Source organism: Chlamydomonas reinhardtii, chromosome 12 (assembly GCF_000002595.2).
Source record: "Chlamydomonas reinhardtii strain CC-503 cw92 mt+ chromosome 12, whole genome shotgun sequence".
Taxonomy (NCBI): domain Eukaryota; kingdom Viridiplantae; phylum Chlorophyta; class Chlorophyceae; order Chlamydomonadales; family Chlamydomonadaceae; genus Chlamydomonas; species Chlamydomonas reinhardtii.
In genome coordinates, this window is record NC_057015.1 from 6,530,056 (window position 1) to 6,547,686 (window position 17,631).

Sequence of the window (17,631 nt, forward strand, 5' to 3'; positions counted from 1 at the left end):
GCTGCTCCAGGGAGACGTTGGTCGCAGTTAGTGAGCAGACAGCCGGTCACAGACTGGCAGCAGAGGGTTGCAGCCAGGAGGGTTGCAGCACTTAATCGGGAGGCGAGCGGGGTCTGACCACCTGGATCCTCCTGAACCGCCTTCCAAATTACGATTACTAACGGTTCCGGACGAATTCCATGCACGTGGCGTCGGCGTACATACTTCTGCAGCTATACGCCTCCCGCGTTTGGCGGCTGAGCCACTTGGGGACATCATCACTACTCACTAGGGCCCATGATGGGACACGTCCTGACGCGTCCTGCCAGTCTACTAGGCTCCTCCAGTGGTGCCCCTGGGCTACACCTATAGGCAGAAACCTGTACAGTCTAATCTACATAAAATACTTGCAGTCCAAGTGCAACAGGCTACCAGAGTGCTCTGAGCCCGCAAGCGTTCCGAGGACATTACTACTCAGGGCATAGCTATATTATCGCTGACCACTTCCGAAACTGACCACTTCCGACATCTACACGAGTACGGCACGGTAATAAGGCTACATGGGCAACGCCATGGGAGGCACCTCCCCTGGTCAAAGCTCCCCGTGCGCTGGTGTTGTCAATGGCTCCTGCTGTGATAGCGGATGTCCTGGGCTTGCGCCGTTGGTGCCCGCCGGAAGTGGTATTCGCCATATCTGCATCGCAGCATCCGGACGCGTCGTTTCACATACAGCTGGCGGTTCGTGCCCTGACCTAGTCCTGGTATACCGGTAACCTGGACGTGAATTCTCTGTCCCCGCAGCACTCACAGCCAGCAGCCGCATCCCAAGTCGCGCATACTCGCAAACGCACCTTGATGACCCTGTACACAAGGTGGAGCGCGATAAGGGCGTACGCCCACCACGGCACCGCCCACCAGGGAAAGCGGCCTGCGTTTGGGGCTCGGGCTGCGTCTAGCCGCTGCGCCATCTTGCGGTTCCGCGCAGCAGCCAGGCTCCGCTGCATGCGCCGCAACACCACTTCCGCCTCTTTTGTTTGTGCCTGTGAGGAGCATCGGCAATTGTCATTCCCAATGCGGACGGAGACAGGCGCTAGGTGCTAGTTGAGGCACGTTGCGGCTGATATACCGCAAGGCCTGCACTCTTGACATCGCACCTTGCGGTTCCCAGGCCCCTGCAATGCGTCGAAGGTGAGGTCCTCGGGGTCGCGGCCACTGCTGCTCAGCCCCTCCTCCCCATCCGAGGCCCCTGGCTCCCCAGCTGCTCCTGCTGCCGCCGCCGCCGCTGCTGCTGCCGCCAGCTGCTCAGTGGCCTTGTCGTTATCGTACAGCCCACCCTTGTTGAACATGTTGCCGTACAGGCCTCGCTCCGTACTGCGGGGGTTGCCGGGTCGGGAATGCCACATGCTAGGGCAAAGGCAGATTCACGGAGGCGGCTACGCACAATCCAGGTAGGGGAAGACTCCGCCAGGCCTCTGCGCCCGCATTCCTGTGCTGTAGCTGGCCTGTGCCTGCACACGCATGTCAGTATGTCACCTACCCCAGTTGCTGCCACAGAGCATACCCTTGCCACATCCCAACCCACCACACTACACCCTCTCCTTCCCCACACGCACCGCCGCAGCTCGCGCAGCTCGTGCTGCACCGCCTGCAGCGCCAGCCGCACTTGGTTGTTGGCGGGCTCCAGCTGGTTGGCCGCTGCCAGGTCCGCCACCGCCGCCTCCAGCCCCGCGCTGGTGTCGGCGGAGCGGTGCGCCAGCGCGCGGCGGTACAGCGCCTTGACGCTGTACGGGTCGTAGCGCAGCGCCTGGCTGAGGACGAAAAGGGACGGCCCCAGCAGGCGCGGTACAGGTGTTGCAATGCGGGTGACCACGCGTGTCACTTGGCAGAGCACACGCGCACTTCAGCGCCTGGGACGGCATGGCACCCTTGAACTTGGCAGCCTTCATGTGCAACAAAGGCATTGCCACACACATGCACGACCTGTCGACCTTTCAACCTACGTGCATGCGTATGCGGCGTCCGCCGCCATGTTGAGACTCAGCAGGCACGCCGCGGCATTGCAGAAGTTGACAGCCAGCAGGTGGTGCGCCTGTGAGGGAATGACACCGGATCTACGTCAGAGGCACACCAGTGGGCATATAAATATGGGCGCTACTGCTGCGCCAAGTCAAAACATGGAAGATATATGCTTCCGTGCCCGCGCACCTGCTCCCTCTCCGCCTCTGGCAGAGTGTCAGCGGCGCACACCAGCGGGATGTCCTCTGCGGCGCGGTCCGGGCCTCTGTCGAACCATAGAAACACCGACATCGCTTGCGCGTACCGCTCCAGTGCCGCCTCCGGATCCTGATTCAGGTCCAAATACGATTTGATTTCAGGGTCGCTGTCCTAACCGCGGGAGGAGAGGGCCATATCGTACTGGACAGATGACAGCTGGTGCCAGCCGCATGCACACTGGCATCTACATACGGCACATCAGGTACCCGCCCAGCCCCAAGGCCCAACCCGTACTGTTCGTGATTGCTGTAGTACTGACCTTGTTGACGAGGTCATTACCCTCCTCCTTTAGCTGGAGAGCCGTGCTGTGCTGGATGCTGAAGCCTCCTTCCCGAGCACGAAGGACACTGTCTATTGGCGCCGCAGTGCAGCGCATGAACGGCGGCGCGTTCTCCCATTCCTGCCGACCAGGTCGCTGCTTAATGAGTGCTGTCTGCAGGCAGGGCCAAGCAGGGTGTCTCGGTTAAGACTGCTATGGTGAGAAGATATTACCAGTCGCGTGGCAGACGCGTTGGGTAAGCGCTGGAGCTAGCCATGCACGGCAAAACGCGCGGCAAAATGGCCGGGTTGCCAGGTCCGTATGAAGTGCAGCACCAGGAAATGCCGACTGAAATTCGTGCGGTACACGGTGGCCGGGTATTCAGGCCCGTCAGGAATACAATACCACATTCAGGCCCCGGACCACCCTACGCGTGTCTTGCTCCCCCTCCCCTCGTGTGCCACCAACCTTCAGCTGTGCCGCAGCGCCTATCAGCTCCTGGAAGGCGCTGCCAAGCGGCATTCAAGACTGTAGATTGGAATGCTAGCACCTAGCGGCATTCACAGTGAAGAACGGCGTGCGATGAGTTTTGATGTCTACTGTACGTGCCGTCGGGTCACGCGTGACAAACCGCAGAGTGTGCATAAATGTTGCTTGTGTCCCAGTTGTGTGCACGTCTGGCTAGTTTGCGACAGGAGGGCACGGCTTCATGATGATTGGGTTTTCATTTCGCCTTGTGATGCAATGGTACATTCGCTTCTAATCTGCCTGGCCTAGTATGTTGGTCTGCTCGTTCACTCGCGCCGTAGCATATCAAAACACCGCACAACCGTGCTGTTTAAGCGGGGGAAGACCTTCTCTCTTTGACTGTTCGCGAAAGCGCGTAAAGCCTGTTCCTATGGCTAAGTGATAGACTAGCGACCTGGCGATCTAGGTATGGGCTGCGCATCTAGCTCCGCGGCAGCGGCCGAGGAGGACCGGGCCACCTTCGATGGGGTCGCCGGTGGACCAAACAAGCCCACGAAACAGTACATGCGGCCAAAGTGGAAAACACAGGAGCCTATGACCGCGTCGCAGCTGAAGGTGCGTGCTCATTTGCGAAACGTTTCGCCTCAAGACGAGCTCTTGGACCTGCCTAGTCGGCGCGGCGTGCGCGGCGACCTCTCGGCCCGCCCGGCCTCAACCCTGCCCAGATTCTCTTGGGGTCTCCAACATAGCTAGCCAGGAAAACGGCTGGGGGCGCCTTTACGGGTTTGGCTGAGGGTGGGCGAATGAAGCTGTCTGGGCCCACCGGACCATGTCGTACGCGTGGTTCGCCGTTCGTACTGGCACAGCGCGTCTTGTCACGCTCATGGCTTGCAACTTTCGATCCGCACCGTTGCGAATTGCAGAAGAAGCGCGAGGAGTTCTGGGACACCCAGCCGTACTACGGAGGTGACAGAGGTACGCCCTGGCTCTCGGTGTCCCATATGCACCTGCTGTATGTACTCAGCTCAAAAAGACAGGCAGCAAATCACCTTGCCTCGTCCATTCCTGAATACGGCGCAGTTATCTGGGACGCCCTGAAGGCAGCGTGCGAGGCTGACCAGGAAACTTGCAAGCTAATCATCGAAAGTGCTGGGATCATCGTGGCGGCTCCGGACATGACCATCTGCTACGACGAGCGCGGTAAGGGGAGCCCTGAGCGCCGGGGCGTGCACTCGTTCCTTGACGGGGGTGAAGGGTGGTAGTTGCAGTGTGCTCGCACTGGAAGCCCATGCCCTTGTTGCGCGCTGGTGCAGGATGCTCTCATCGTGCTGTCCGGCGTCTGAGTGGCGCCACGATCACTAGTCTGCCCATTCTTTATGCATGAGGTTGAGGAGCGGTGCCCGTTCATGCATTTGAACAGGCGCCAAGTACGAGCTACCCAAGTATGTTTTGGCAGAGCCGGTCAACCTGACAAAGGACGAATGAGCGTTTGTAGTATGTGGATGGAGCAAACCAAATTACAGCACTGGCTGGGGCGCATCTTCCGTTGGCCACGGTGCTCCGCCACCGCTGCTTTTGCACTGACTGGGGGTATTACAGCGCGAGAGTATGGAGGTATCCACGTGGCGGAAACACAACCACAAAGGGGACGGAGGTCAAGCAGGAATTGCAGATCAAGTACATGCATAACGGTTGGTTGAGAGTTTGGGACTGAACAGGACTCAGTGTGACGCGGACATGAACACTAGGTGGCTACGTGGTCGTGATACTGATATCCGGCGTCAGCGTTGGGTGGATGGGGCCCGATATGACGTGGGCTTACGCAATAGGAGCGTAGGGCCTCCCTCTCCAACTGATGAATGACAAACTGTATGCATGTTTCAACGGCATATGCGACAATGCTGGGTAGATGCAAGGATGAGAGGCTGCGGTGGGATTCCTTCTAGGCGCATGCTCTGCTTCCCCGCTGCAGGGATATGTCACAATGGTGGGAGGGTCGTCGAAGCTGTGCAGTTTATAGTGGAGCCCATATCCCTATGGCACATTGGCACGACATGTGTGCACCGGATGAGGCAGAGGCAGGGCAGCCCCTGGGCTAAGGTCATTTGAACGCCGTCTGTGAGGACAGGAGCAAAGCGCCGTTGATATGGCTTGAGCACAACCAGCGACCTAGGTACTGGTACGGGCTGTGCATGTAGCTCCGCAGCGGCGGTCCAGCGGCCTAAGAGGACTTTCAATGGGTTCCGTGCTGGAGTGGCGATGGCGAAGCCCACGCAACAAAGTTGAGGACTAAATGACAGCGTGCTTGCTTGGATGACGTTTCGCCATGAGTGAGCTCTGGGTCCTGCCTAGGAGGCGCTGGTGTGGCATTGCAGGGGATAATGGGAATGAAGCAGGGGTGGCGGGGGGCGGGCGGGGGGGCGTACATGTTGGTCGGGTTGGCGCAGCGGTGCATGTGTATTATCGGTCACAATGCGCAAAGCACAGGGCGCATGGGTCATCTAGGAACTGACTTCCAGGTCTGAGTTGCCAAGTAATCGTATCAGCAAATCAGTGCGAACAGTTCTAACACCCACTCCGACATCAGTGTCTAACTTGCTTTTGTTGGCAGCGGGAAAGCACCTTAGATTGACACATCAAGCAGGCGATACTTTCTTCATAGTGAAGGGGTTCAGCTCCGCGGAGACAGTCCACGTTCACGTTCGAGTCCGGCGCCCCTGCGCTGAACTCAGATCGGCAGCCAAATGGTCTTACTCGATTCGGTCAAGCAAAATCCATTGCTGTGGACTTGCGCTGCTGGAGTCGTCGGCCTGGGCGTCAGCCTGCTGTCATGGAAAGCTGCCAAGGCAGCGGAGCTGTATGTTCCGATTCAGGTAAGCCATCATCTCTGTCACCAGTCAATCATTATTGTCGTCGGGCGTGCCGGAGTCCCGTCGGCGTCGAGATGCTATGTTCCCGCGCTTGTCGGGCCTGGCAGCATCGCCTCTGACTGTGTGCAACTGTGTGGCCCTCCCAGTACCAATACCGGCCGGGGACCATCAGCGGGTGGCTTGCGAACGCTCTAGCCAACCACTCCAAGAGCCGGCGAAGTGAGTGAAAAATGCGGAAGTGGCGGGTTGCTGCGCGTGTTGGCAGAGGGCGCCCCCACAACGGTGCAGTTGGGGCCTCGCGACCCAACCTGCAAAGCGCTTGTCATGCTGTCTCTGTATGTACGTACGCTGTGTGCATCACTCCTCTCAAGTTGACGGGCATGTACCCTTGCTTTCTTGCCCTAGATTGACACGGTCTGCCACGTTGCGTTTTGTGCCACAGAGCGCCGCCCCGTCCGCGTGTACCTTGACGGCTGCTTCGACATGATGCACTACGGCCACGCGAATGCACTACGCCAGGTGAGCGCCATATCACCCAAACAGCAACTCGAGGGACCGCTTGGGTCCAACACATATACGAGTGTGGTGCCTGCTCAGCCCCGTTTTCCAGCCGGTGCCAGACACGGTACAGACCAATGCAACGCCTCCAGCCTAGCCACACGATGAACCGCGCGCGTGGTTGCTATGCCGTGCCATGTGCCTCCTTGCCCGTGCTATTGCCAGGCTAAGGCGGTGGGCGATGAGCTGGTGGTGGGGCTGATCAACGACGCGGAGATTATGCGCTGCAAGGGCCCGCCCGTCATGAACGAGGAGGAGCGGCACACGCTGGTGGAGGCTGTCAAGTGGGTGGACGAGATCCTCACTGGTGCGTGGCTGCCATTGTTTGGGGCGTGGGCGGAGTGGAGCGTGTGCTGAGGCACCACAAGCACCTGCCTCTGCACAGTGGCATTGACGAGGCTGCCTGAGAGCGGTTGTGGCAGTGAAGGACACGCTCCAAATGGACTCGAGGGAGGGGGACAGCGGTGCCTAAGAAGGATCGAGGCTGCTGGACTGGGTACGGCACCTGCCGTCTGGTGTTACGCTCACGTTCCCCTGGCTTGACTCGATTCAATCTTTGGCGTTGCGATTCTTGTAGGCGTTCCCTACGATCTGAACCCGGAATTTGTGAACGAGCTGTTCACCAAGCACCGGATAGATTACATCATCCACGGTGACGACCCCTGCTTGCTGCCGGATGGCTCGGACGCGTACGCACACGCGAAGAAGCTGGGGCGCTTCAAGATGGTAGGTCGCGGAGGCCATTTATGGAATTGTGTCAGGGGCGCGGAATTGGCTGGCAGGTTCTATCGGCCAGGGATGATACTGGGGCGCGCCTTACGTAGTTTGAAGACATGCGGTCTGGTCGAATCCAAAAGTACTGGACGCACGTGGCATGGGATACCCACAGGTCAAGCGGACGGAGGGCGTCAGCACCACTGACATCGTGGGCCGCATGCTCACCTGCAGCCGCGTCAACCACTTCATCAACGCAGATGAGGTGTGCGCATGTATATGGGCGTCTGCTTTGCTGCCCGTGTGCTGTGATGACAGGACAGTTGAGATAGAGGATCAGGACGCAAGCTTCTGGGGACTTATTAGGATGGGGTGCCCGCCATAAATTGGCTTTGCTTCGACTTTTGACGGTGTAGCAGCTGAGACACGCTTTGTGCGGATACAATGCACAGTGTGGTGAAGGTCGGCCGCTAGCTGGGGGGAGGGCGGTTTCCCTTCGGGCCGGAGATGGTTCCCTCCTGACCTGGTGCTGGGCACCCTTGCTTGGCCGGACTGTCCCTTCTTGTAATGTCGCATTCTTAAATTGAATTAGCGCACTTAAGAGTCACCTGTCGCTCCGCCGCGTCTCCCATCGCAAGCAACATACTTATGCCTAACCCGCGTGTTCATCACCACCCCCACCACCCGTAGCCGCACCCGCTGGCCAAGTCGTTCAGCATGGGCACGCCGCGCGAGGAGTCCAACGCTGAGGCCTCCACCAGCGACGCCTCCACGCGCACCACGCTGTCCAAGTTCCTGCCCACCAGCCGGCGCCTGGTGCAGTTCTCCAACGGCCGCGTGGCACCGGAGGGGGCGCGCATCGTGTATATCGACGGCGCCTTCGACTGCTTTCACCCTGGGCACGTCAAGATCCTGCAGGTGATTTAGTGAATGGTAGTTCTGGTCAAGTGCGCCTCTTGCGTCCTCTCTAGTGCGATTTTCAGACTTCCCTGTCGGAAACTGGGAGTTTGCACCCTCGGCCTCTGTGCAGCCCCGTCGCAACCTGACCCACTGCTTCCCCGATGCGCGGCACCTTCCTTGACCAATCTCCGCAGGCCGCCAAGGCCCAGGGTGACTTCCTGCTGGTGGGGCTGCACACGGACGAGGACGTGCAGGCGCGCCGCGGGCCGCACCTGCCCATCATGAACCTGCACGAGCGCAGCCTGTCGGTGCTGTCCTGCAAGTGAGTCGATTGAAGATCAAATTCTGGCTTGGAGCTGCAACATGATGCGTTGAGTCCACAAGCTTCGCATGGGGCTAGCGTAAGAATCGTGTGAGCTGCATGACGCAGATGCCCTGAAAAGCAGTATGCGCGTGGCGCCATGCATCGTAGGTATGTGGACGAGGTGGTGATCGGCAGCCCGTGCGTAATCACGGAGGACCTGATGACGACCTTCAACATCAGCGTGGTGGTGCGCGGCTCCATGTCGGAGACCAGTATGCTGGGGCCAGTGGAGGAGGTGAGTAGGGGTATGGGGCAACCGGGCGCAGCTGGCAGGGCATGGGTGCATGGCCTTTGTTTGTACTCGTCAGGCCCCGACGCGGGTCGCGGTGGTTGCCTGCATCACTGCGTGGTTTGTGCGCCATGTCTCGATCACTGGCAAGCCTCTTGCGTACACAACTTTAATACGCAGGAGCGGTACGAGGTGCCTCGCCGCATGGGCCTGTTCACGGAGCTGCCCAGCCCCAGCGACGTGTCGGCGCGCAACATTATCCACCGCATCGTGGACAAGCGCGCGGCTTTCGAGGCGCGCAACGCCAAAAAGGTCAAGGGCGAGGAGGCCTACTACACCGGGGCCAAGCAGTACGTGCAGGAGTTGTGAACGGCGCCCAGCTTGGTTACCGCGGTTCAGGTTGAAGGCGCTGCCTGGTGCACGTGTGAGGGTTACTGATGCTCGAATAGTGCGTTTTGTGTGTACGTTGTATCGTATGTGGCTATGGCGTCCTGAGGCGGTTTGGTACGGCCGTCGGAGGAAAGGCGTGAGGCACAATGCGTTGGCGATGTTTTGATGTGGGCGGGAGGTTTGCGGGATGCTTGCTGTGCGATTGTGCGCGACTGTGGACCAGGGGGCTTCTAGCTGACGAGTATATGCTGCTTTCAACGAAATGCTGTGGGGCGGATAGCCGCCGCCGCTAGTGACGTGGACAAGCTCAGGAGCATGGCTGCAATGTGCCGAGTAGGCTCTGGTATTGCGTTGACGTGTATTGGACGGACAGACGAATGGCGTACCGTACCGTTTAGACGACACAAACGGATTTACGGACACTGTATGTGGCTCATTTCATCACACTCTGTAAGATGATAATGCACCACCTTTCACGTGCGCATGCGTGTTAACCTTGAGGTAGCCGCTTAATACAGCGGTCTTATACCGCTCGCATGTCGCAACAATCCATGTGTGATGTGTCCAATCAATAGTGCTTGGCCAGGGGTGCCCCTGTGCTTGGTACTCCCGTGGACGTCCCTCCGGCCTCCGCAAAATTTACAATCCTCCACCTGCAGCCGCCATCCGAGCCGCCATTCGCGCTGCCAGCCGCTCCTTTGCTGTCATGCCCTTGGCCACAGGCTCTCCTGCCGCGGCCCCGTCAGCTGTTGGTGCCGCACTTGCCTCAGGGCGCCTACCGCTGCCTGCCTCCGCTGCTGCAGCTGGCCTGGCTACCCGGGCCATGCCCCCAGCAGGCAAGTCCTCGTCGCTGTCTGACGGCGGGCGCTGCAATTGTGGGAAGAATGGAGTAAGAGGATTCGTTACGCTCTGCATGAGCAATAGCGACTACCGAATGGAGTGCAAGTGCCTGCAAGTCTTACCGGCAGCGGACGCCGACGGCGCTCTGCGGCCGGTGCCTCCGCCACAGCTGTTGATCCCGCCGCAGCAGGTGTAGTAGCAGCGGCAGCACGGGCGCCCGCGCTGGGCACAGGCGCAGGATGAGAATCCGGTGAGCGATTGGTAGTGGCGGCACTATCGTCTTCTGCTGCAGCTGCTGACGTCGGTGCAGCCGACACTTGTCGTGCGCGCCGCGGTCGTGGCACCGGCAAATCGTCGTCATCGCTCAGCGCAACACCGAAGCGGTTGGGCTTCTTGACAGGAGCTGCAGCCCCCGACTCTGCCGCGGGACCAGGCTTAACTCTGCTGCGCTCAGCCACAACTGGTGACTCCGGGGCTGCGGACGCACGTACGCGGCTGCCAGGGTCTGCCGCAGGCGCGGGACGTGCCAACGGTGCTGCAGCCTCCTCTTCTGGCTCCAGACGCGGCGGGCGCCGTTGCCGCGGCGCAGCCAGCTCCACTTCCGCAGCAGCAGGCACGCTACGCCGTGCTGCTGAAGTTCCCCTGCGTATACTGGCGCTGTCATTGGGCTGGTCATCCTCTGCCACTGCCTCTGCCTGACGCTCACGCCGCACCGACCGGCTGCGTGCCGCGTCATCTGGCGCCGGCTCCTCCTCGGCGTGTGCCTGCCGGCTGCGGCCGACGCGCAGTGCCGCATTGGGCTCAGGTTCGGGCTGCACCTCCGCTCGCATGCGGGACCGGCTGCGGGCATGTGTGTCCACTGCTGCCGCGGATGCAGCCTCTGCTGGCCGCCGCCGAGCGCCTGCGCCCCAGTCCTCTGCATAGCCACCAGCCTCCTCCTCGTTGCGGTCTTGAAACCGCTCCCGCTCGCGTCGCTCACGCCTGCCCGCGGCCGATGGGGCAGCCCAGTCGTTTTCCGACTCCGGCTGTGCGACCTGCGCACGGTGTCGCGGCGCTGGCGCTGGCTCAGCTACCTCCACCTGCTGTGGCCGCCGTGACGCAGCCGGTTGCACAGCAGGCTCTGGCTCCCATCCCACTGCGGCACCTTCCCGGGCACCCGGAAACCGCGAGCGCCCACGCGACTTGCTGCGCGTGCGCTCCTCCGCTTCAGAGCTACCAGCCGCCACCAATTCCATTGCCTCATCCTCCTCAGCAGCCAGGGCTGGCCACCGTCTACGGCGTACTGCTGCCGGATCCTCCTGTTCCAGGGCGGCTGCCTCAGCGTCTTTGCTCCTGCCGCTGTACTGCGCGGCTGGCTCCGGCGCCTCACGCTCCTCGTCCTTGAACCTGACAGCCACCGTGCCTTCCGGCACCCTGCGGGGCCGCTGCGGCGCTGCGGCTTGCAAGGCGGTACTCGCCGCGGTCTCATCCACGTCAATCGCCGGTCGCCGTGACCTTGCGGCCTCTGCCTCCAGATCCAGTGCCAGCGCTTTGCTTGCTTTCGCAGTCCCTGCGCCGTTCGCTCCGGTGGGCGCAGCTTGGCCTGTGACTGCGCCTGCCGCTGAGGCCACCCCTGCTGCTGCGGATGCAGCAGCGGCCACCGCCCGGGTGTCCTCTTGCCGCTTTCCTTCCGCCAGCTGCTGCCGCGCGTCAGCCTGCTGTTGCCGAGCCTGCGCCTGTCGAGCCACGAGCTGCTCCTGCTCCTGAGCCTCCCGTTGCCGCCTTGCCTCCCGCTCCCGCTCGCGCCGCTCTGTCTCTGCTTCCAGCTCCGCCCGAATGCGATCCAGCACTCCTGACGAGTGCTGCTCTAGCACGTTTGGAGCCGAGCCCGCGCCATCGGCAGGCGCGTCCAGAGCCATTCCGGCCTCTTCCGCTGCCGGCGGCGGCAGGGTGCCGCGCAGCTCCGCCAGCGGGTACAGGCTCGGAAGCAGCAGCTCCGGCGGCGCGACGGGGCCCACGACGCTCGCCAGTGGTGCCAGCGCCACCTGCACGTCTGCCTCCGCGAACGTGCGGAGCTGCTGCTCCACGTTGAGCATGTAGGCGGCCAGACGCGCGCCCTCCCGGCCGGCCGCAGGACCTGCCAGCGCCGCCATCACCGCCCCCGCGCCCGCCGCGGCGCCACCTGCCGCACCCCCAGCGCCTGCTGCCGCAGCACCCCCAGCGGCAGCCGCATTGCTGCCGCTACCACTGCCCAGCATGCGCTTCACGGACGCCAGCACCTGCTCGCACACGGCGGTGAAGGCCGCCACCACGCCCTGCCGCAGCACCGCCACCGCCGCGGTGGTGCCCAGCGGTGCCAGGCCCTCTGCCAGCGCCCGCAGCTCAGGCAGCATGGCGCTCAGGCCCTTGAGCCGGGCTGCCACCGCAAATGAGGGAGCCGAGCCCCACGAGGCGGGGCCTGCGGCAGCGCCTGCACCGTGCTGCTGCTGCGGAACGCACGGCAAGAGTGTGTGGCAGGGAGCAAGTGTAAGTGAGGTGCGACAACGGCGGTCGACCCTGCACAATTCGCGGCTTGCAGCATGAGCCCGCGCGAGAGGCTGCGCAACGCTCACCCCAGTTGGCGGATGGCCTGGTGGATGCGAGTTGCCGTTCGTTGCGGCGTCCGGCAGCCTGGCCGCCGCTGCGGTGGTCGCAGCCACGCCGCCCCCTCCTGCGTATGCCTGCAGCGCCGCATTGGTTGCGTCCAAAGACGTGGCCGTGGCTGCTTCCTCGCGGACCCGGTGCAGGTGCCGCCGGACAATGGCTGTAGCCACAGGAGTGAGCACGGAGTCAGATGTCAGTCAGCAGCGGCATCAGAACGAATTCGTGCATGAACACGCACCCGCAGCAGAATCTGCAAAGCTGTCTGCCAGTCCTGCTCCCCATCCCATCCGACCTCACGTCACCGCCTTAACCCCTTACCTTCCATCAGCGCCCACAGCTCGGCTTGGAAGGTCACCCTTAACGCCAAGCCGTGGCTGCCCTCCAGCGCCGCACAGAACACCAGCGCCAGCCCCACACACAGCAGCGCCCCCACCGCCGTGCCGGTAGCCAGGAAAGGCGTCAGCGCGTGGCGCCGAAGCAGCGCCGCGCAGTTGCGCGCCTCTTCAGACGCCCACTGCACCACCAGGGCCGCCACCGTGGGCAGCGCGGCGGCCGCGCCACCGCCTGCGGCTGCCGCGGCTGCGCTGGTGGTTCCGTTTGGCAGCAGGGCGGTTGGGGGTCCAGGGAACACGGCGCGCACGTCCTCCGCTGCCGCACCGATGGCGAGGAAGGTGGTCTGCGCCAACCCGCCCGCGTACTCCACGCCATCCGGGTCGCCGCCGGCTGCATAGAGGGGCGTTACAAGGTCACAGAATCTACGGGACAGAGACATGCTACACAAGCTTGAGTAGCTAAACCACTACTGACGAACCTGCCGAGTGTTGCGTCAGCAAATGCTGCTGCGCCGCGCGCACGCGCAAAGTATGACAGCGCAGCAGCGCCTGCGTGGCTTGGCCCGGCCCCACTAACAGCCCCAGCGTCTGCGGCAGTGGCGGCGTGACCCAACGTACATCACAACACGTCCATAGGGAGGCCATAGTAAGGAGGAGCAACAGCTGGCACGTTCGACCCTCGTTCAATCACATGCCATGGACCCCCAACGGCCTCCCGCCCCCCGCCCGCACCTGCGCCGCCGTGCGCCTCTCCATTGTACTGTTGTTGGTGCGGCTGAGCTGCCGCTGCAGCTCCTCGATCAGCGCCGCCTTCTGGGCCGCCAGCGTGCCCTCAAAGTTGTAGCGCCACGCCGAGATGCCGTCGCCGCCAGCCTGCCCGCGGTCAAGCCGGGACGCACACGCATGGCGTCAAACAGGTTGTTATGAAGGTGCAAGGTGCAAAGCACGCAGCCTGCAGGAGCGGGGCACCCACCTGTGCGGACAGCTGCGCGGAGTCCCGGTCCACCACAGCAATCATGTCGCGCCCCGCAGCCAGTAGCGCACGTGCGGTGGCGAAGTCCTGCTCTGCCACTGCCACCTGCCAGAAGGGGGGATCAGACATGTCAAGTAAAAGCATTAGCTACGTGTGGGAACAGTACTCGCGCTGTACACCTAGTCGCGCCTCACCATGTGCACTGTCGAAAATGCCAATACCATCATGTCGTATTCCCGGACTCCTTCCCAGCCACTCCTCCCGCTGCATTACTCGGTTCCACGTCACCATCCAACCCTACATGACCCCTGAAGCCAGCAGCAGACGTGCGCATGCGATGCCCACCTGCAGGTCCTGCAGCAGGTCCGTCTGCAACGCCAGGATGGAAGCCCACACGGAAGGCTGCTGCTGCGGCGTGCCGGAGGGGTCCGGCACGATGTTGGTGGCGGGCAGCAGCGCCGACGCCGCGGCCGCCTGTATCAGCAGGGCGCGGCGCTCAGGGGCAAGCAGCCCCCGCAACTCCCACACACTAGCCCTGGGCCGGGAGTTCGCGTTTGCGGCATGTCCGCTACCTCGCTTGTTCACAGCCAACAACATCCCGGTGCTCCACTCAAACCTCAAAACGCAGCCACGGCTAGGGCCCAAATCCCCACCTGTTGCGGCAGCTGCGGCAGGTCCAGCAGGTTGGCCACAACCGTGGCGCCGCCCGAGACGTAGTTGCGCAGCTCATCCACCAGCCCCTCCACATCGCTAATGTCGCGGCTGGCCTCCAGGAAGTCCTTGTGGTGGTCGTGCACCACCTTTTGGATCTGTATGTGTATGGTGTAGTCAGGGCGCAATGGGTCCTGGTTTGACAGGCAGCTGTTTGCCCTAAGAGGTATGCCCAGAGATGGTGCAGTGGTGCATGAATGCATGATACCATGCGTGTCAGGAAGCTACCGCTGGCCCGCCGGGTCTGGAGTGGCGAATTCCTAAGCCCGCCTGAACGGTCCCCAGCCAAAAGTGCCCAGCCCCACCTCTTTCCTGCAGAAATCATGGAGCTGTGTGAGCTCGTTGCGGGCCTGGTCTAGGTCCTTTTCGCTGCGCAACTGCCCAATGTACTCCGCAGGGTCAAACCCCTCGCGCTGGAACCATTGCACGGCCTCGTCTGCCTTGCGCGCGGCCGGGGCTGCAGGGGCACCCGCGAGGGTGAAGGTCAAGAAAGGTCGGAGGCAGCTGATGGGTGGAAGGCAAACGCAACGACCTCGCTTTTATTATGCTCAGGCTACACGCGCCAACCAGATTGCGAGTAGGCCCAGCTGTCAACCAAGTTGGAAGAAGCAATGCGCTGTTTACCTCTTCGCGCCTTTGCCCCAGCGCCAGCCCGGCCCTTCTTCATTGCGAATTATGTTCTCATTTGACTCTCTTAGGACCTCTGTCTTTTACTGTCAACACGAACACGCGAGAAGGCAGCATCGTGCAGTCGCTTGACTAGCTTCCGTTATCTAAATATTGACAAACGCAAGTAATGCAAATGTAGTCACGCAGACAGTCTACAATGATGGCGAGGGACCTACAGACCTGTGTCAAAACACAATTGCCTTGCCCCATCCCGCATTCACGCACTTTGGATGCAAATAGCGGTCTTGAAGTATTGACTTTGAGCTCCTGATGCTCTGCTTATACTCCTGCGTTATTCCACAAACAGCATCAACATCACAGCGGCAACGTCGCATCCATTTACGTTCATCCGTTTTCGTGCACTAGACACGACTTGCCCGCGCCCGGTCGCTGTGCGTCGATTGGTGCTTTAGTCACGGCTGTGCTGAAGCTTCTAGACTGCTGGCCAAACCCTTCTGCTCGTCGCGTTTTACCGGTTCAGCCATGCATCTGCCAGCCCCTGCAGGGCGCCAGATATCGGGGCTCATGGCCAATCGGGGTGCGATGGGACAGGGTAAGGGGCAGGTTGGCGTGGTCCCGTAGTGAGCAGCGTATTCCCAATCAATTTGCAACGTCAGGGCAAGAGTGCGCCGTAGGTATGACGCCGGAGCTACTGTAAGGAGACATCGCTGACTTGCTGACAGGCTGGCAGTTCGCTGGTGCGCATTCCTTGCGCTCTGGGCGGCAGTCCAGGCAATAGCGCCAGACATACACACACCGCAACGCCAGTTACGCCACACGCGTGAAGCAGAGGCGCAGCGTACCTACAGGCAGGCGACCAGCGTCCACGGATGAGGACGTTGAAGGGCACCGCGGAGAAAATCAAACAGAGTGCAACAAAGCAAAGAGTGGTCGGGCGACAGTATGGCAAACAGGGGCAACAACAGGGCGCGGCAAGCCGGAAGAGGCAGGCCGAATTGTACGGCTGAGTGGAGGGCAACCCAAACCAGGGGTGTTACACCGCATGCCGCCGACCGGTCTCGGAACTCCGCGCGCCCGGTTTCGGAGCCCTGCGCGGCTGTGCCGACATGCATGCCATAACATGGGCGCTTATATTCGTATCCATAACCGTGTTCTGGGCTTGTGGGCTTATGTAGTTCGCGCGCCTGGTCCCCAAACCCTTCAACACTCACCCTGCAAAGCCAGCCACCGCATACCGGTACGCGCCATCATTTTCATGATGCTCGGCAGGCGTGAAGTCGCGACGCAGGGGGGGCCTAAGCAGCGATGCAGGGGACTACGCCAACCTGCCTTTACACTGTCCCATCGCACACCCGTCCCTGGGATCCGCGCGCGGCTCGCACGCACTGCTGACATAACTTCGGAGCTGCTCCGGACTGCTGCTTCCGCCTGCCGCTGCACTGCCCAAGCTCGCCTGACAACCTGTGGTGACGTACAGTAGCTCGCATATGCGGCTGCAGCTTCTCCTTTCATCGCGACTGTTTCCTGACGGGATTGGTTCAGAGTTAACCCCTCGTCCCCACGAGGGCCGCGACGCCAACTCAGTGACGAACTTCGGCACGTGCTAATGGAGATGCTGCTTGGTAGAGCGCGGCCTTCGGCCGTGCACCGTGGTGGCGGCGATGGTGGCGGCGCAGGACCTACGGCGGCGGCGGCGGCGCAGGGCCTCGCAGCGGCGGCGGCGGCGGCGGCGCAGGGGCTGGCGATGGCCGCGGCGACACAGCGGCTGGCAACTGCGGCGGCGGTGCAGGGCCTGGTGGCGGCGGCGGCGTCGCAGGGCCTGGGCCCACCAGTAGCGGCGTGCATGTGTGTAGCAGAGGGGGCAGGCAAGGCCACGTGGAGGAAGAGAGCGCGGCGCCACCTGACCGGCCAGAGAAGCGGCGCCGGCGCGCAAGATGAAACCTGCCGGTGTCTGGATTGCGGTCTTTGCTGACGAGCATAGCATGGCACGGTGTAGGGTAAGGCTTATTGCTGTTTGGTTTGTTGCCTGCTGGCTTTATGCTTTACAATGGTCATTTTTGGGATTTCGGCCGAAACCTGCGTGGCATATGGTAAGAAGGCTCAAAGGGCTGTATAGGGCTGTATCTATGGGTATTGACGGCGGGAGACAGGGGTTCCCCTGGCGGGAGAGTGAGATTGGGTCGGCGGGAAGCAGGGGAGGAGTGGGCGTGTCGTGTCGGTGTCGACATCGGGGGCGGAGCCCCCGGAAAAATTTTGGGGGTGAACGAAGCGGCGGCAGCCTCTTTCGTCAACTAAACGAAGCCATTTTGAAGAATTCGGCCACTGACGCAGCCCCTGCCTTACTTCGCAAGATACGAGCGCTGACAATGGGACGCTGGACACATGGCGGGTAGTGCCTGTACCAACCAACTCCCGGCGGGCCCCGGCTACGTCAGTGTCCGGAAAAATGAGGTAATTTCAAAAGCTTCGGCCTCAGACATGCACCAACGTGGCGTGGGCGTAGCCCAAATCTCCCTTG

The 17,631-nt window shown here is 61.8% G+C and overlaps 5 protein-coding genes across 5 annotated transcripts; 3 read left to right on the top strand and 2 right to left on the bottom strand.

The window, feature by feature from the left end:
* Window positions 1–70: 70 nt before the first annotated feature.
* Window positions 71–3,171, bottom strand: CHLRE_12g538900v5 (uncharacterized protein). Its single transcript, XM_043068701.1, has 8 exons — window positions 2,981–3,171; window positions 2,513–2,686; window positions 2,185–2,322; window positions 1,980–2,068; window positions 1,593–1,787; window positions 1,134–1,350; window positions 831–1,019; window positions 71–673 (listed from the first exon to the last, which is right to left on the bottom strand). Exons 1-8 carry the CDS (start codon window positions 3,032–3,034, stop codon window positions 572–574), a joined length of 1,158 nt encoding a protein of 385 aa, XP_042918796.1. The 5' UTR covers window positions 3,035–3,171; the 3' UTR covers window positions 71–571.
* Window positions 3,172–3,262: 91 nt separating this feature from the next.
* Window positions 3,263–5,287, top strand: CHLRE_12g538950v5 (uncharacterized protein). The gene is made up of 4 exons (XM_001692912.2): window positions 3,263–3,595; window positions 3,904–3,955; window positions 4,061–4,180; window positions 4,401–5,287. Exons 1-4 carry the CDS (start codon window positions 3,449–3,451, stop codon window positions 4,463–4,465), a joined length of 384 nt encoding a protein of 127 aa, XP_001692964.2. The 5' UTR covers window positions 3,263–3,448; the 3' UTR covers window positions 4,466–5,287.
* A 205-nt stretch (window positions 5,288–5,492) lies between these two features.
* CHLRE_12g539000v5 (uncharacterized protein) lies at window positions 5,493–9,471 on the top strand. Its single transcript, XM_001692911.2, has 10 exons — window positions 5,493–5,853; window positions 5,997–6,069; window positions 6,293–6,369; window positions 6,574–6,715; window positions 6,986–7,134; window positions 7,298–7,387; window positions 7,813–8,040; window positions 8,217–8,344; window positions 8,495–8,621; window positions 8,796–9,471. The coding sequence occupies exons 1-10, from the start codon at window positions 5,725–5,727 to the stop codon at window positions 8,982–8,984; spliced, it is 1,332 nt and encodes a 443-aa protein (XP_001692963.1). The 5' UTR covers window positions 5,493–5,724; the 3' UTR covers window positions 8,985–9,471.
* Window positions 9,472–9,516: 45 nt separating this feature from the next.
* On the bottom strand, window positions 9,517–15,722 carry CHLRE_12g539050v5 (uncharacterized protein). Its single transcript, XM_043068702.1, has 11 exons — window positions 15,108–15,722; window positions 14,789–14,940; window positions 14,426–14,581; window positions 14,118–14,246; window positions 13,773–13,877; window positions 13,532–13,672; window positions 13,279–13,387; window positions 12,786–13,190; window positions 12,437–12,627; window positions 9,968–12,310; window positions 9,517–9,872 (listed from the first exon to the last, which is right to left on the bottom strand). Exons 1-11 carry the CDS (start codon window positions 15,148–15,150, stop codon window positions 9,645–9,647), a joined length of 4,002 nt encoding a protein of 1,333 aa, XP_042918797.1. The 5' UTR covers window positions 15,151–15,722; the 3' UTR covers window positions 9,517–9,644.
* A 560-nt stretch (window positions 15,723–16,282) lies between these two features.
* CHLRE_12g539076v5 (uncharacterized protein) lies at window positions 16,283–17,414 on the top strand. The gene has a single exon (XM_043068703.1). It carries the CDS (start codon window positions 16,726–16,728, stop codon window positions 17,083–17,085), a length of 360 nt encoding a protein of 119 aa, XP_042918798.1. The 5' UTR covers window positions 16,283–16,725; the 3' UTR covers window positions 17,086–17,414.
* Window positions 17,415–17,631: the final 217 nt, after the last annotated feature.

Bases quoted from the DNA above. Each gene is read 5' to 3' on its own strand.
- CHLRE_12g538900v5 (XM_043068701.1), bottom strand. From the start codon at position 3,034: ATGCCGCTTGGCAGCGCCTTCCAGGAGCTGATAGGCGCTGCGGCACAG. The intron at 2,069-2,184 runs GTGCGCGGGCAC...ATTCCCTCACAG, and splicing joins CAGAGGCGGAGAGGGAGCAG to GCGCACCACCTGCTGGCTGT. The intron at 674-830 runs GTGCGTTTGCGA...GCTGCGATGCAG, and splicing joins TTGTGTACAGGGTCATCAAG to ATATGGCGAATACCACTTCC.
- CHLRE_12g538950v5 (XM_001692912.2), top strand. From the start codon at position 3,449: ATGGGCTGCGCATCTAGCTCCGCGGCAGCGGCCGAGGAGGACCGGGCC. The intron at 3,956-4,060 runs GTACGCCCTGGC...AATACGGCGCAG, and splicing joins GTACTACGGAGGTGACAGAG to TTATCTGGGACGCCCTGAAG. The intron at 4,181-4,400 runs GTAAGGGGAGCC...GCATTTGAACAG, and splicing joins CATCTGCTACGACGAGCGCG to GCGCCAAGTACGAGCTACCC.
- CHLRE_12g539000v5 (XM_001692911.2), top strand. From the start codon at position 5,725: ATGGTCTTACTCGATTCGGTCAAGCAAAATCCATTGCTGTGGACTTGC. The intron at 7,135-7,297 runs GTAGGTCGCGGA...GGATACCCACAG, and splicing joins AGCTGGGGCGCTTCAAGATG to GTCAAGCGGACGGAGGGCGT. The intron at 8,622-8,795 runs GTGAGTAGGGGT...TTTAATACGCAG, and splicing joins TGCTGGGGCCAGTGGAGGAG to GAGCGGTACGAGGTGCCTCG.
- CHLRE_12g539050v5 (XM_043068702.1), bottom strand. From the start codon at position 15,150: ATGAAGAAGGGCCGGGCTGGCGCTGGGGCAAAGGCGCGAAGAG. The intron at 14,941-15,107 runs GTAAACAGCGCA...GTGCCCCTGCAG, and splicing joins TGGGGCAAAGGCGCGAAGAG to CCCCGGCCGCGCGCAAGGCA. The intron at 14,582-14,788 runs GTGGGGCTGGGC...ATACACATACAG, and splicing joins ATGATTTCTGCAGGAAAGAG to ATCCAAAAGGTGGTGCACGA.
- CHLRE_12g539076v5 (XM_043068703.1), top strand. From the start codon at position 16,726: ATGCTGCTTGGTAGAGCGCGGCCTTCGGCCGTGCACCGTGGTGGCGGC.